At 35.9% G+C, this 14,621-nt stretch overlaps 2 protein-coding genes across 5 annotated transcripts; both read left to right on the top strand.

Annotated features, from left to right (window-relative positions):
• Positions 1–1,577: 1,577 nt before the first annotated feature.
• On the top strand, positions 1,578–7,234 carry LOC116000066. Of its 4 annotated transcripts, none has more exons than XM_031240081.1 (4): positions 1,578–4,241; positions 4,960–5,801; positions 5,902–6,020; positions 6,796–7,234. In XM_031240081.1, exons 1-2 carry the CDS (start codon positions 2,001–2,003, stop codon positions 5,026–5,028), a joined length of 2,310 nt encoding a protein of 769 aa, XP_031095941.1. In that variant the 5' UTR covers positions 1,578–2,000; the 3' UTR covers positions 5,029–5,801; positions 5,902–6,020; positions 6,796–7,234. The 4 variants fall into 4 exon arrangements, with proteins under 4 accessions (XP_031095941.1, XP_031095940.1, XP_031095942.1 ...); XM_031240080.1 differs by having other exon boundaries at positions 4,960–5,815; XM_031240082.1 differs by having other exon boundaries at positions 1,579–4,264; positions 4,960–5,815.
• A 6,578-nt stretch (positions 7,235–13,812) lies between these two features.
• On the top strand, positions 13,813–14,574 carry LOC115999594. Its single transcript, XM_031239434.1, has 2 exons — positions 13,813–13,869; positions 13,957–14,574. Exons 1-2 carry the CDS (start codon positions 13,813–13,815, stop codon positions 14,572–14,574), a joined length of 675 nt encoding a protein of 224 aa, XP_031095294.1.
• Positions 14,575–14,621: the final 47 nt, after the last annotated feature.

Below are 14,621 nucleotides of genomic sequence, written 5' to 3'. Positions count from 1 at the left end.
GGTGAATTTTTGAAAGTCGAGGGACCACATTAGGTGCAATTGAAAGTCGAAATGCAAAATTGAGAATGAGCAATAGTCGGGGAACCATTTTGGGAAAAAACTAAATTGACAAATAGTACCATGTGAACAACTTTGACAGGTTACAATATATACGCTCAAATATATACACATCCCTTTACTAAAACTAGTATTTTCGCCCGTGCGTTGCACGGAATGGATTTGTTATAATATTTTAAGAATATATGGATCGATATAAAATTATATAAATTATAACATCAAATATTATATAGCGCAATTAATGAAATTTGTTGGACCGATTTTATTTTAACATCAAATAATTGTCTAATTACCCGTGCGATGCACATATAAATTTTTTTATTATATATTTAGATAATAAAAATAAAGATGAAATTATAAAAAAAAATTAATATTGAACATGTACATTTATTTGATTATAAGATTAGTGCAAAAGTATTACTCAATTAATTGAATAATATATGACTTGTTTGTCTACAATTATTTTAAAAAGATCAATATGTAATATGACTTATGTAATTATATTATTACTAAAATAAATATGGGAAAAATTAGAAATAATTTAATTATAATTATTATGAAAATAAATTCAACGATCAGTGTTTAGTTTAATTATCATAATTATTATTAGGCAATTATTAATAGTAAATTACACAAATATATGTATAATTATACTTTTATAACTTAAGTATATTCATGTTCACTGTATCGCATTTAGTTTTTTCTTCCTCCTTCATATTTGAATGAATTAATTGTAATTATTATAAATAATTTAACAACCCATGTTTAATTATTTTTTTAAAGTTTAAATAATTTAAAGTTTTCAAAAAAAAAAGTGTAATTAACTTTTTTTTTTAAAGTTTTGTAAATAAGCTATAAATTAACAACTAATTTACAAAACATTTTTCTACAACCAGCTAATTATAACAACTATTTACCACCTTTCAAAAAAAAAAAACTATTTACCAAACATTCCCATTATGTAATACAAAAATGTGCCCCGTGCAATTATGTGTATCAATATTCGTTATTGTTTCTTAAAGTCTTCATTCATTTATTTTTTGGTGTTCATACAATTAACTCCGTCAAAGCTTATAACATGTTGTGTACACTTGTATCTTACGAAACGTGATTGAGTTTGTCTAGTTTTAATAAAATTTTATTCAGTACAATTTTATTTAAATATATTATTATGATATTTTTTGTATGTATTTTTGTCTGACGAAATGATTTGATTTTTTTAAATTATAAAGTCAATGGTGGGCAGAAAGTGGATGTAAAAGTCACACTCAGTATAGGGAGGTAACTATTTGATACTGAATGAATACTAATCATGAAAGGAATTAAATAAAATAAAATAGGGAGTAATAATTAATAAATATAATTATATTTAGTATAATTAATTAAAAAAGAAAAAGAAAAGGGAAAAAAAATATTCCTCATTATGTTGGTGATAAATTGATATTTGGTGGGGTTAGGGTTAAATAATAATATGCCCTGTTGACAAATCTAAGACTCCGTTTGGTAGATTCTCCACACGCGCCTTTATCACCACGTGGTCCGCCTACCTCATCCCCCCATAGTTTTTTTTCTCTTCTCATTTCTCAAAGACAAACACAAGCTCAAAGCTCTCTTTCTTCCTCCTCTCTACGCAGCGCCTTTATTCTCAGGGGGGGCCGTGTTTTAAGTTTTCATTTTTATTTCTGCTAAGCAATTCGTCGAACAGTTTGTAGGCTTCATCGCTGTTTTGAGTTTTTTTCCCTCCCATGCACTCCTTCTTTTCCGGCGATGTCGGTGTGGAGCTATGGCGACTCCGGATAACCGTTTTAGTCTCGAGTAGTTTCCCGGGATGAATGCGAGAGAGATAAACTCACTGAGAGCTTAGCAGAACGGAAACAAAAAAAAAAAAAGCTTGACTTTTCTTCGCGATTCTTCTCCGAGAAATTAACGCTCCTCCTTTTGCAATGGCTGACGCCAACACGAACGCGGCTGACGCCTCGTCATCACGGGAAGACGGGGCGGTGAAGGCGGTGAACAAGCGGTATGAAGGTCTGGTGGCGATTCGTACCAAGGCAATAAAGGGGAAAGGAGCTTGGTATTGGACTCATCTTGAGCCCATTTTGATTCGGAGCCCGGAAACTAACCTCCCAAAAGCTGTGAAGCTCAAGTGCAATCTCTGCGACGCTGCGTTTTCGGCTTCGAACCCGTCGCGGACCGCCACGGAGCATCTCAAGAGAGGCACGTGCCCGAATTTCAGCGCGGTCTTGAGGCCCATTTCTCAATTGCCGCCTTTAACTTCTCCCACATCGCAGAATTACCGGAAGCGGAGCTCAAAGCAAGCCGGAGTGGCGTCTTCAAGTTCATACCCCGTAGGGCTAGTGGATTCTCCGCGTTTTTGTAATGAAACAACGACTTATTCATCACCACAGACACAAACTCCGCTCCCTATGACTCTGACTCACCAGCCGGTGGTGTTGTCCGGCGGAAAAGAGGATTTGGGCGCGTTAGCAATGCTGGAAGATAGCGTGAAGAAGCTTAAAAGCCAGAGACCTTCGCCCGGTCCATCTCTAAAAAAGGAACAGGTCGATTCAGCTTTCAATTTGCTAGCTGAGTGGTTCTACGAATCCTGCGGCTCCGTTTCGTTCTCGTGCCTCGAGCATCCAAAGTTCAAAGCTTTCTTGAACCAGGTGGGGTTACCCGCGGTCTCAAAGAAGGAATTTTCCGGGGCTAATCTTGATTCCAAGTTTGAGCAAGCAAGAATGGAGTCAGAAGCTAGAATTAAGGATGCTGCATTTTTCCAGGTGGCTTCTGATGGATGGAAGAGTGGTAATTGTGGGTATGGGGAAGATAGTGTTATTAAGTTTATGGTCAATCTTCCAAATGCCTCTCGGGTGTTTCATAAGGCAGTGTACAAGGGTGGCTTAGTGCCATCACAATATGCAGAGGAGGTTCTGTGGGAAACCATAGAAGGGATGTGTGGGAATGCTGTTACCAGATGTGTAGGAATAGTTGCAGATAGATATAAAGCCAAGGCATTGAGGAATTTAGAGATACGCCACAGTTGGATGGTCAATTTATCTTGTCTATTTCAAGGGTTTATGAGTTTGATTAAAGATTTTAGTAGGGAGCTTCCGGTTTTCAAAATTGTAACAGATAGTTGTATCAAGATTGCCAATCTTTTCAATAGCAAGTCTCAGGTAAGAAACCATTTGCTCAAGTTTAGGTCTCATGGGGTTGAGCTTGCTGGGTTGATTAGAGTTCCTTCGCCTCGCTGTGATATGTCTAAAAACTTTGGCCCTTTTGTTGCTATGTTAGAGGACGTGAGGAGCTATGCTCGGATACTGCAATTAGTCGTCATGGACGATTCGTTCAAAACAGTGTGTTTGGAGAATCCTGTTGCTCGAGAAGTTGCAGAGATGGTGCAAGATATTGGGTTCTGGAATAACGTGGAGGCTGTTCATTCGCTAGTAAAGCTGATCATGGAGATGGCTAAAGAAATTGAGGCTGAGAGGCCATTGATCGGGCAATGCCTTCCTCTCTGGGAGGCTTTGAGATCAAAAATAAAAGATTGGTGTGCAAAATTTAGCATTGCTGAGGAACCGGTTGAAAAGATAGTCGAGAGGCGGTACAAGAAAAATTATCACCCAGCATGGTCAGCTGCATTCGTACTTGATCCATTATACTTGATAAGAGATGTGAGCGGGAAATATCTTCCACCGTTTAAATGCTTGTCACATGAGCAAGAAAAGGACGTGGACAAACTCATAACACGGCTGGTCTCGAGGGAGGAAGCTCCTGTTGCATTGATGGAGCTTATGAAATGGAGATCTGAAGGGTTGGACCCACTCTATGCTCAGGCTGTTCAGGTGAAACAGCGGGATCCAGTGACAGGCAGAATGAAAGTCGCGAACCCTCAGAGCAGTAGACTTGTCTGGGAAACTTGCTTGAAAGAGTTTAAGTCACTGGGCAAAGTCGCTGTGAGGCTTCTCTTTCTTCACGCAACTTCGTGTGGGGTCAAGTGTAACTGGTCCTTCATGAGATGGATTTGCCTGCAAGGCCACTCCCGAGCTGGCCTGGACAGAGCTCAGAGGATGATCTTTATTGCAGCTCACGCAAAACTCGAGAGAGGTGACATTTATAGCGAAGAAGAGAAGGATGCAGAAGTGTTTGCAACGGCTAGCGGTGATGATGACATGCTCAATGAAGTATATGTTGATGCACCCTCAGTGTAATTTTTATTTTTTTTCTATTTAATTACAATTTTTAAGTCGCTTAGAAAATTGATATGTAGGTAATTTTATTCTTTACATTCTCTTTCCTGCGTCCACTTATTGCTTCTAGTAGAAGATTTTGGAGATATCTTTTGTAGGAAAGGACAGGGAATTGAGCATTGTATGCTAGGAACTTAATATAGACACTGATTTCACGACCCATTTGCATGGGAAAATCAGAGGTTCTTGGTTTGTAGGCAGGAAATTCTTCTTGTTTGTAGAGAAAGTTTCAAGGTAAAAGAATAGGTACTTTGTAACTATTAAATGCTAGCATTATGTGATATAAATCATGTACAAGCATATTCCTTTCTTCAACTTGTTATATCTGTCCTAAGATATGTTTTAACCTTTGGAGTGATTATGTTGCATTGCTTTGATATTTTTGCAGAAATTATACACACTCAAAAACACTCTATATAAACATTTTTTACATAAATTAACCTTATATAAGTCGTGCTGTACCATATGAATGTAAATTTTTTGGTCGAAAGTGTTCATAAATTGATAGTGTGTGGCTAAACTTTGTCAATATGTTCCAAGACTACAATCAACCGTAGAGTACCATTTATATGTTTGTTTACGCTCATGGCTTAATATCCCTTGAACCCTCTTCTTAGCTCTTTACTGGAGGTATGAATCATGATCCATGCAGGGAAATTATTCGAATACGAAGGCTTCTATAACAGTAACATTAGGATGGCTCCCTGTTCATAATAAGTAATGACTGGAAGGATGGAAATATGGATGGCATGAAAGGGATGGAATGAATTCTTGTTTGATATGATACTACCTTTTCTCTGAAGTCAAGTCTCTTTGCATATGTTGGGTGCATAGCAAACCGGAGATTTATCAAATGAGTCAATGTGGGTGCAATCAAGAACCAAATTTTTGTAGATAGAAAATCTGCTCTAGAGTGTCTCTGATCATGAGATGATAGAGCCCCACCCCACAGTTTCGAGCAGATTTCTACGTGAGTTGTGGCCACAGAGAATCAAGATTGAAGGGAAGGGTTATCTGCCTCTCTCTCTCTCTTTCTCTCTCTCTCTCTCTCACACACACACTCCCATTTGGTGTTTAATCTTTAGGTTTTGTATCTGTAAAGCAAACTTCACCCTGATTATGCTACTTTAACTTGTTTTTGAAAATCTTATCTCTTACTTTTTCACGCAGGGAACTTCATTTTTGGAAGGTTTACCCAATGCCGAAAGATGAAATTTTGTAGTCATTAGTTAATTAGCTTTGATTGCAGAAAGATGCTTGAGCAAACCTTAAGCAAGGGAAGGCAATCGGAATCATGAGTTACATGTCATTCCTGAAAGGACTTTTGCAACTAACTTGAACTTACCGTCCCATTTCTGTATTGTGTGGGGTTGATTCTTAATTTCTTACACCTCTTGTACACGCTGTTATAGTATTCTTACTCGTCGCACTGCTCAGGTGTACACCTTTCCCCGTTTTCTACACTTGCCAATCAGTTCTATGGACCTTAAACCCGTAAGGAGTGTATGGTAATTATTGATCTATTAAACTCTGCAGAATACGGGTAATCTCACATTCTCACAATCTCACCAGCTTAATTACTGCTTTTACGCAGGTCTTGAGAAGTAGGTGCTGATTATCAATGTTCTCGGGATGAAAATACTGAAAGGGGTGGTGAAAAATATTGGAGAGTGATTGAAGGGCAGAGAATGTACTTGCACTGCTCATAATGGGGTACGTGAATTATGCCTTTTACTGCTTTTTTCATTATAATCTCCAATCATTCTTGTGGAACACTGTGATTTCTAATGGATTAATATTCCCAGAAAAAAATAATATGCATTGTTCGTTTACCACAAGTAGACGCTTCCCCAGAGTACAAAGGGAAGTTATCTGAACTCGAAAAAAAATATATATAAATATGAAAGATTCCCACTGAGTAATGTTAGTAAAAGGCGGAATTGAAAAGGTCTTGATTTCATGTTGAGTGGGATGATTAGTAGGTTATACTTCCTGTCCATTTTTATTCTGCTTTAGCTTCGAGTTGGTGGAGAAACAGGGCCATGTTGGTAATACTCACTAATAGACTGCTCACCAACTAGACGAGAAAAAAAAAAAAAAAAAAAGGGTTTGTATTTGGACTATAGCTTCGCTGTTCGATGTGTTCATTTTCTAGTTAAAGGGGGGGAGATAAAATGATTACACGAGAATCTCCATTTTTTCAATGCTTGCTCATAATTGCTCTTTTTCTCCCTTTTTTTTTTCATCTCTTTTACAGTTTTGCTACTTCTACCAGTATTCATATGTTTTCACCGCTGAAATGATTTGGTTTCGTCCCATTCCCATGGCCTATGAACCGACCCCTTGAATTTGCATTCGAAAAAGAAGTTAGCGTGCAGGTGTAGAGATACTATATTTAGCTATGGAAGCTGTAGCCCCATTGAATGATTGTTCTGCAAACTGCAATAATAATTCACCTATACTTACCAAAAATACCGTGTTTGTACAGGTGGGCAGCTGGAAAAATATACGGGCCGATGCTCTAACAGTCGGTATGCATAGCTCGAATTGGTAGCGTGACAAAACGCAATGGGAATAAGTTCGGGTTTCATTTCCTTGGAGCGGTTTTGGGTCGGTGAGTGTGCTTTTTTGTTCTCTCGGGTTAAAAATCTCGTGGTTTTCTTGGGTGTATTAACCTGGTATTGTTGGCGCAAACGATGAGGATAATAGATATCCAACTCATGCTGACTACGTTGTACAAATGGTCGAACATGTTACGATGCGAAAACATGATAAATCTGGGAGGGTTTTTGGTTATGTTTGGCAATGCACTCATTCTGCATCATATCAGCCCTATCTAGTGTGGTCCTCAGGCTGCTTTTGTGTACACCAGTACGTGTGGTCCTTAAATCTGCTGTGTGTTTATATAATTGTCATTTGTTGAGTTTTGTCATGTTTTGGTGGCTAATAATACATACTTGAGTATCCTTTTAGGGAAGGGAAGAGAATTTAAGGTAGAAAATTATACGGTAAACGCGTAAAATGTCACTTGTAATATCACTCTTCCTTGGTAAAAGTTAAATAGTAGAGCAATTGTTATACCATGGACCAGAATTCATATTGGATTGTGAATCTATATATAAAAATTTTGTACCTTCAATTAACACATATACCTACAATTAACCGTTTCTGTACATGTAAATAAATAACTTGATAATTGTTGATGCATAATATAATAACTACATGTACAAAAATTGTTAACTGCATATACATAATGTGTTAATTATAAATACAAATTGAAAGTTATTTTTGGATTAGGATTCACAATGCAAGATAGATCATGATTCATGGTATAATTTGTCATACTAGAGAGCTCAATCGGGGTGCAGATTGGACTATACTATATACATAAGTTTGTTGCCTTAACTTTTTAGTTCAAATTGACAACGAAATTCTTTGTGATTTGTTCGATAGCTCCAACTTATGTTTTTNTTTTTTTGGTGGGGGGGGGGGGGGGGGGGGGGTGTCACGACTGCGACGGCCTAAAAGTCACGTTCCTCATCGTATATTAAATATTAATGTTCACAAATGTATTTATTGATATTCATCACTTCATACTTCATAGCTACTTGTTTTTATAAAAGCAAAAAAAAGAAGATTTTTTTTAGTATAAGTGTATGATATTCATATAGATGTATGGTAATATATACGCATACTAAATAAAATATTTTAATGTAATTATTCCCGTATTGTATTTAAATATAGTTAAATGGAATTGGGGAGATGGCGAATCGAAAAGTGTGCCAAACAACTTTGAAATGTAAAAGTGAACACACACACACACACATATATATATATATCTACCGAGAGTAGAATAGAGTTGTGAATGGGTGTGACATGGACTAGAAGAGTAATTATGTAGTTACCTAAAAATATTTACACGATGTTATTCACAGATATGGGATGGGATTATTCGGAATACCAAGTAACTCGGTATCTTGAGAATATACAATCATATCTTACATTTTACCTTTTGCAATCTATCTAAGTAAAATTTGAATTTCAAATAACTGTAAAACTAATAAGAGAATAAATTTTGAAAGAAGTTTAGAATACCAAATTATGATAAAGAAAAAGGAAGTACAAAATGACCCGAACATATGAATAAGTAAAATCAATATATTTATCTTCATGTCTTTTCCAATAAGCATTTAAAGTGGGTGGTTTTTTAAAGAGAAAATATTAATAGAACTCTATAAAAAATGGTATTGAAATCTATTCAAAATAAATATCTATTGATTACAAATTTACAAGGCATGTCTGGAGGGAAATTTAGGGGTAAAATATTAAGAGAGGTAGAAAGCATTTAAGCATTTAACCAATAAGGTATTGACAATAATTAAAAATTCTAATACAAGTATTATGCTCTAAGCCTCGGGGCAATTCATGGGATGTTTAACTTAGGTAATTGGTGCCTAAAAATCTAGACCTACCTTTTATTTCAAGAACTTGGGGGCCATACTGCAAATTTTGTTAGGTAGAAGAATTAATCTTCCTTTACCTTTTTTGTTTTTTACCACGCCAAGACTTTTAAAAATCCAAAATTTACGTTAGAAATTTGCACTTTTCACCCAAAAAAGAATCATGAATTTTTAACAAAAGTAATTTTATTATGAAAAAAAGGAAGAAATTCTAAAAAAAAAATTCACAAAAGTAATATTCTCATCACACGTTACTCACTGATTAAGTAACATAAAAAGAAAAATACCAATGATTGATATTCATATTAGATAAATAGATAGCAAAGAGTAAAAAGTCGTGATGTATAATACAATTTGAAGGATATATTTTTCCGAGAGAGTTCAAAAACACCACAAAGAGAGATAAATCACATCAACTTAACGAGAGAGTTCAAAAAATCTTTACCATTTTGATTAGCAACGATACTGATAAATACATATCGTTCATATCAATATAAATAATATTCGATATATAGTATGTTTAATTATATCAAAGGGAAAATTGCACTTTTTCCCCTATGTTATGTGCATATAGCACTTTTTCCCCCTGAGTTATTAAAGTGGCAGTTTTTCCCCCTCAGTTATTTTAAAAGTGGTAGTTTTCCCCCCTGTAATGTTAAATTGACATTTTTGCCCTTAAAAATAACTAGTTCATTTATTTTTATTCTCTAACCAATTATTAGTAATATGTATGAAAGATCATTGTTTGATACGAACCTAATCGAGCACCGTAGCAATTGAACTTAAATAGTATGGACGGTTACGGTTACGATTCAGAACCGAAAAAAATAAAATAAAATAATTGTTGAATTTAGACTATTTTTAAATAAGAAATAAAATTATAAAAATAAATAAATAAATAAGTTTTGATTGGCGGTTCAAAATCGAAAAATTGAAACCGAATCGTACCGATTTATCAAAATAGGTGTTTGATCATTTTCACTATATATGACTGTGGTTCAATTCCGGTTCACGGTTCAACAATTATTTAATTTTATTTTTTCGGTTTTGAATCGTAACCAGAACCGTTCATACTATTTCGGTATGATTGCTATAGTGTTTGGTTAGGTTGGAACCGAATCGTAATCATCCATACATATAAGTAATAATTTGTTGGAGAAGAAAAATAAATTAAATAGTTATTCTTTAGGATAAAAATGTCAATTTAACATTTCAGGGGAAAAAAATGCCACTTTAATAACACAGGGGGAAAAAGTGCTCTATGCACATAACATAGGGGGAAAAATGTACCATTTTCCCTATATCAAATATTATTGGTATCGGCGAAACCCTACTGTAAAAAAAAATGAGATTGATTTTAAAAATTGTCTGCCATTAATGGGAGGAATAAATGATTGTTGCCATCAAATCTATGCTCTCTTTATTGTAGTAGTTATTATTAGGGTTTCACTATGCCTTTTTGCAACTAACCTAATAATTATATTTTGCTCATATATTCTTGTGACCATATAATTATATAAATAAATAAATAAACTTTGTACGGTGATGGAATTGACCACATACCTAAAAGTATGATTGTATTACATCCAAAGTAAAACATTATCAATAAATTGGTTCGTGGGTGGGGCCCAGTGGTGTTTGAGTACATACTTTTCTATACTACGTGTATGTAATGCTCGTTGGGACCCACGGGGTTTGTGTTTTTTGACGTTTGTTTGTCTTCTTGCTCCCTCCCTCACTTCTCGTTCATATATCTGACTGGGACACATTCCCCCAACTCATGTGATTAATGTTGTTGTCATAGCCGATGATGTCCGACATGGACCTCCATCCCTCCCTACGTTCAATTTCCTTTCCAAGTGTTATTCTATTTCAAAAAATTTCATTTAAAACAATATATAGAATCAAATTGAAATAAGAATGGGTACTTTGATGACGAGCCAACACAATCGTAAAATAAACAAGAAAATAATAAGAGAAAAATTGACAGAGTAATTGTAAGTGAATTGAATCCAGAACTCGTTTTAATGTGCCTTATGGGTATTTATACAACATTTACATGTCTTAGAAAAGAAAGAAGGAAAGTTTACAAATTTAGACTTAAGAAAGCCTCCCAAACCGTCATACTTCTTTTCTAATGTTGAAAAAACAAATCCCACGCAAAATCTGGAGAATCTCTGGAAGAGCTAAGCTAACCGCCTCTAAGTGCAACACCTGGTCGCCGTGGTCGGGTACCACAACCTAACTGTCAATGCCATGCAGGCGACCAGACTACCGGGCCCTGCTTGTCATATGGGTAACATGGTCGAGCTGCAGACTCCTGTATACTCCTGACTTAGTACCCTACTCGGAGGGTATCCATCAAGTAGCTTTGTAAGAACGTATGTATTACTTTCATTCATTTATTTAAAATGATAAAAAAAAGACTTAAAATTTTTTATAATATAAATAATATATTGTGATATTTTTGTAATTAAGACGAGTGCATGCACATGATGTTACTTATTATTGATATCGATGTTCTTTTTTTACATAGCATTATGGATATTTGTTCTTACCATTAGAGCGGTTAAAACAGGTTAACTTATTCCATATGATTTGGCATGTAATGAGCCAACAAAAAAGTGATTGATGATATGGGACAAGTTATTTTTTAAACGGGTTACAATTTTGTGAACTCAATTTGCATAAGAGTCGAGACTGTACCAACGATTCAATCGTGAGAAGTAGAGCTGTCAATACGGGCTCGCGGGGCGGGGCGGGCCTAAGGCCTAAATGGGGCGGGCCAAAAAAGCCCGCCGCTTGGCGGGCTTGAATTTTGTTGGCCCGCCCCGCCCCGCATAAGGCCCGCGGGCCTGGCGGGCCCCCGCCAATTTTTTTTTTTTTTTTTGTGTGTAAATTGTTAGTTATTATTCCTTTTTAAAAATTTGTTATTTGTACATAAAAAATAATTAAAATAATTTATACATAACTCACATAAAACATAATTCATCAAACATTAAACATTACATAATTGATTATACATAAGTACATAATCATATTAGTAACATAACAATAATAAAACATTCCAAACAATAAACTATATATATATATATATATATATATATATATATATATATAGTTAGTTAGTTAGTTAGTTTAATATATATATATATATATATATAAAAGTAATGTACTGTGTGTATGTAATATATATACACACAGTACATATATATATACATATGTACACACAGTACAAACTATATAATATATATATATATATAGTTTAATAATATATATATATATATATATATATAAGTAATGTACTTATATATATAATTATTAAAAAAAAAAAAAACAGGCGGGTAGCCTGCGGCCCGCCAGGCCCGCCCCGCCAAGCCCGCCCTTTGGCGGGCTTCAATTTTCGAAACCCTAGGTAGGGGGCGGGGCGGGGCGGGCCGGCGGACTAAGCCCGTTTTGACGGCTCTAGTGAGAAGCAATGAGTCGCTGACTCACTGCCCAAAATAAGGCCGATTCAAGAACGGACTCAAATCATTAAGTCTGGGCCATCTAAAGGCCTATACACAAGTGGGCCTCAACAAAGTGAAACAATGGGCTTTATGCAAGCCCAAAGATGTCTAGGTGCTTTAAAGTATTTCGGAGCTTTGGTTTGGGCCTGTGGGGCCCAAACAACTAGGCACATGTTCCGGCGCATTTATTTTAGAGGTTAATAATATTTTCTCTCATCATTGTCCCAACAGTCATATGAACAATTGTTATGCCGTGGACCCAGGTCCACCTTGCAAGGTGGACCTGGGTCTAAATTCACATACACTATACTCTACATTCACATACACTGTACTCTACATTCACACTTTGTAAACTCAACATTCACATACATTATACTCTACATTCACACTTTGTAAACTCCACATTCACACATTATAGGATTATATGATACTCTACATTCACACTTTGTAAACTCCACATTCACACATTACAAGATTATATGTTTAGTAACTATATTACCACTGTTATGCATTCACACATTCAAAACTCTATATTCACAGGTTCTATACTCTATATTCACAATTTGAGAACTTCACATTCACACATTACAGGGCTACAAGTTGCTAGAACTTTTAACTCTATTACAGATTCACACATGCATAACTCTACATTCACGATTTCTATACTCTATATTCACAATTTGAAACCTCCACATTCACACATTTCTGGGCAACTCTACATTCACGCAATCATAAATGTACATTCACGATTCCTATACTTTACATTCACACTTTGAAACCTCTACATTAACACATTTTTTAGACAACTCTATATTTAGCAATATGTTTACTAATTAAATAAAAAAAAAAAGAAGAAGAAGACAAAAAACGACGTAGTTTTTGACCCATGTCCACCTTGCAAGGTGGACCTGGGTCCACAGCATAATTTGCCTCATACGAAACCTACTCCCTTTATCTGCCATTATTGAGGTAATTTTTACTTTGAAAATTCTAACACCCATCTTTTAAGCAAGCTACAAACATATATTCAAAGTTTAATAATTGATTAAAAGTCTCAAATTTCAAATGTCTTTTAAAAGTTATGATGAATTTCAGTTTCGATGCCGAGAAGGTATTACCTATTAGGATGTCTTGGGGTTCTGCCAATCCCAATAAACGATTCCACAATTTCATTAGGGTAAGCAAAGCAAAATGTTTTGATGGGATCCCTAATATTATATATGCCATCAAAACATGTTTAGGTGTTTGATCCATCGTAGGTAGGAGAGAAATAGGAAAAAAGACAGAATACAACATTGCAAACTGTTGCTTATGAGAGAGGCTTCTATTGCCTTAAATAAATTTGAAGAGCCAGTGCTGCAAGCCTGCACATCAAAGCATCTTCATTATTCTATTTTCTCAAATGAATTCTCTGCAAAACATGCTTGTATAAAAGCACATTGCTCAAGCAGTCGAGCATTCAATGCCTGCATTTGAGGCATCTCTCTGGTCTGCACAAAGATTGAAAGAAAAGGGAAGTGAAACATCAAAAACAAGATGGGTTTCTGGTCTGCTGAAAATACTGCCAAAGCATATATCAGAACCATGAAAATGGTGAGTATCAGACTCTCAGGAATGGATTGATGTATCAAGGCAAGTGCATAGTTTAGTTATCTCTATATCATCTGTCTTACTTTCTAGGGTTCGATGCAGGGAGAGCGCACAAAAGGGCTAAATGGGGCAGAGTTCATTTCAGCACTAGCGGCAGGGAACAACTCACAGTTCATGGTCGTCGTGTGCACCAGTGCAGCAGACCCCACCATGCAAGCATTGGCAGCAGCAGCTCAACAAACCAGAGGCCGCGTTCTTTGCATACTCCAAGCTGGGCAAGAAGAGCCACATGTCTCTGAACTGATTCCAAGCACTAATCAAGGAAACAGTGTTGAGTTTGTTAATGGGGATGCTCAGAACCTGCTGCTGAATCACTACAAACAGGCAGATTTTCTGGCCATCGATTGCAACCTCAAGAATCACAATGGCATTCTCAGATCAGTGCAGGGAGTTTCAAGGTACAAGGACGCAATTGTCTTGGGCTACAATACATTCTGCAAACAATCTTGGAGGAGCAGCAGCTTACATACTCATCTGTTGCCTATTGGAGAAGGATTGTTGCTGACCAGAATAAGAGCCAAGAAAAAGATGGTTAATAGTCCCACGACACAGAAGAGAGGTCGCTGGATCATCAAAGTAGATAACTGCACAGGGGAAGAACATGTTTTCAGAGTAAAATCACATCCAAGCAAAGTACTTGAAGCTTGAGACTTTACTGTCACAGATGTAAATAGGAAACCATCCAAACTTCATAT

The sequence above is a fragment of the Ipomoea triloba genome, chromosome 12 (genome assembly GCF_003576645.1).
Source record: "Ipomoea triloba cultivar NCNSP0323 chromosome 12, ASM357664v1".
NCBI lineage: Eukaryota > Viridiplantae > Streptophyta > Magnoliopsida > Solanales > Convolvulaceae > Ipomoea > Ipomoea triloba.
This window is presented reverse-complemented; position numbering and strand designations above follow the sequence as displayed.

Excerpts from the sequence above, each read along its gene's own strand:
- LOC116000066 (XM_031240081.1), top strand. The coding sequence starts at position 2,001 with ATGGCTGACGCCAACACGAACGCGGCTGACGCCTCGTCATCACGGGAA. Across the intron at positions 4,242-4,959 it reads ATGATGACATGCTCAATGAA|GGAAATTATTCGAATACGAA; the intron begins GTATATGTTGAT and ends TGATCCATGCAG.
- LOC115999594 (XM_031239434.1), top strand. The coding sequence starts at position 13,813 with ATGGGTTTCTGGTCTGCTGAAAATACTGCCAAAGCATATATCAGAACC. Across the intron at positions 13,870-13,956 it reads ATATCAGAACCATGAAAATG|GGTTCGATGCAGGGAGAGCG; the intron begins GTGAGTATCAGA and ends CTTACTTTCTAG.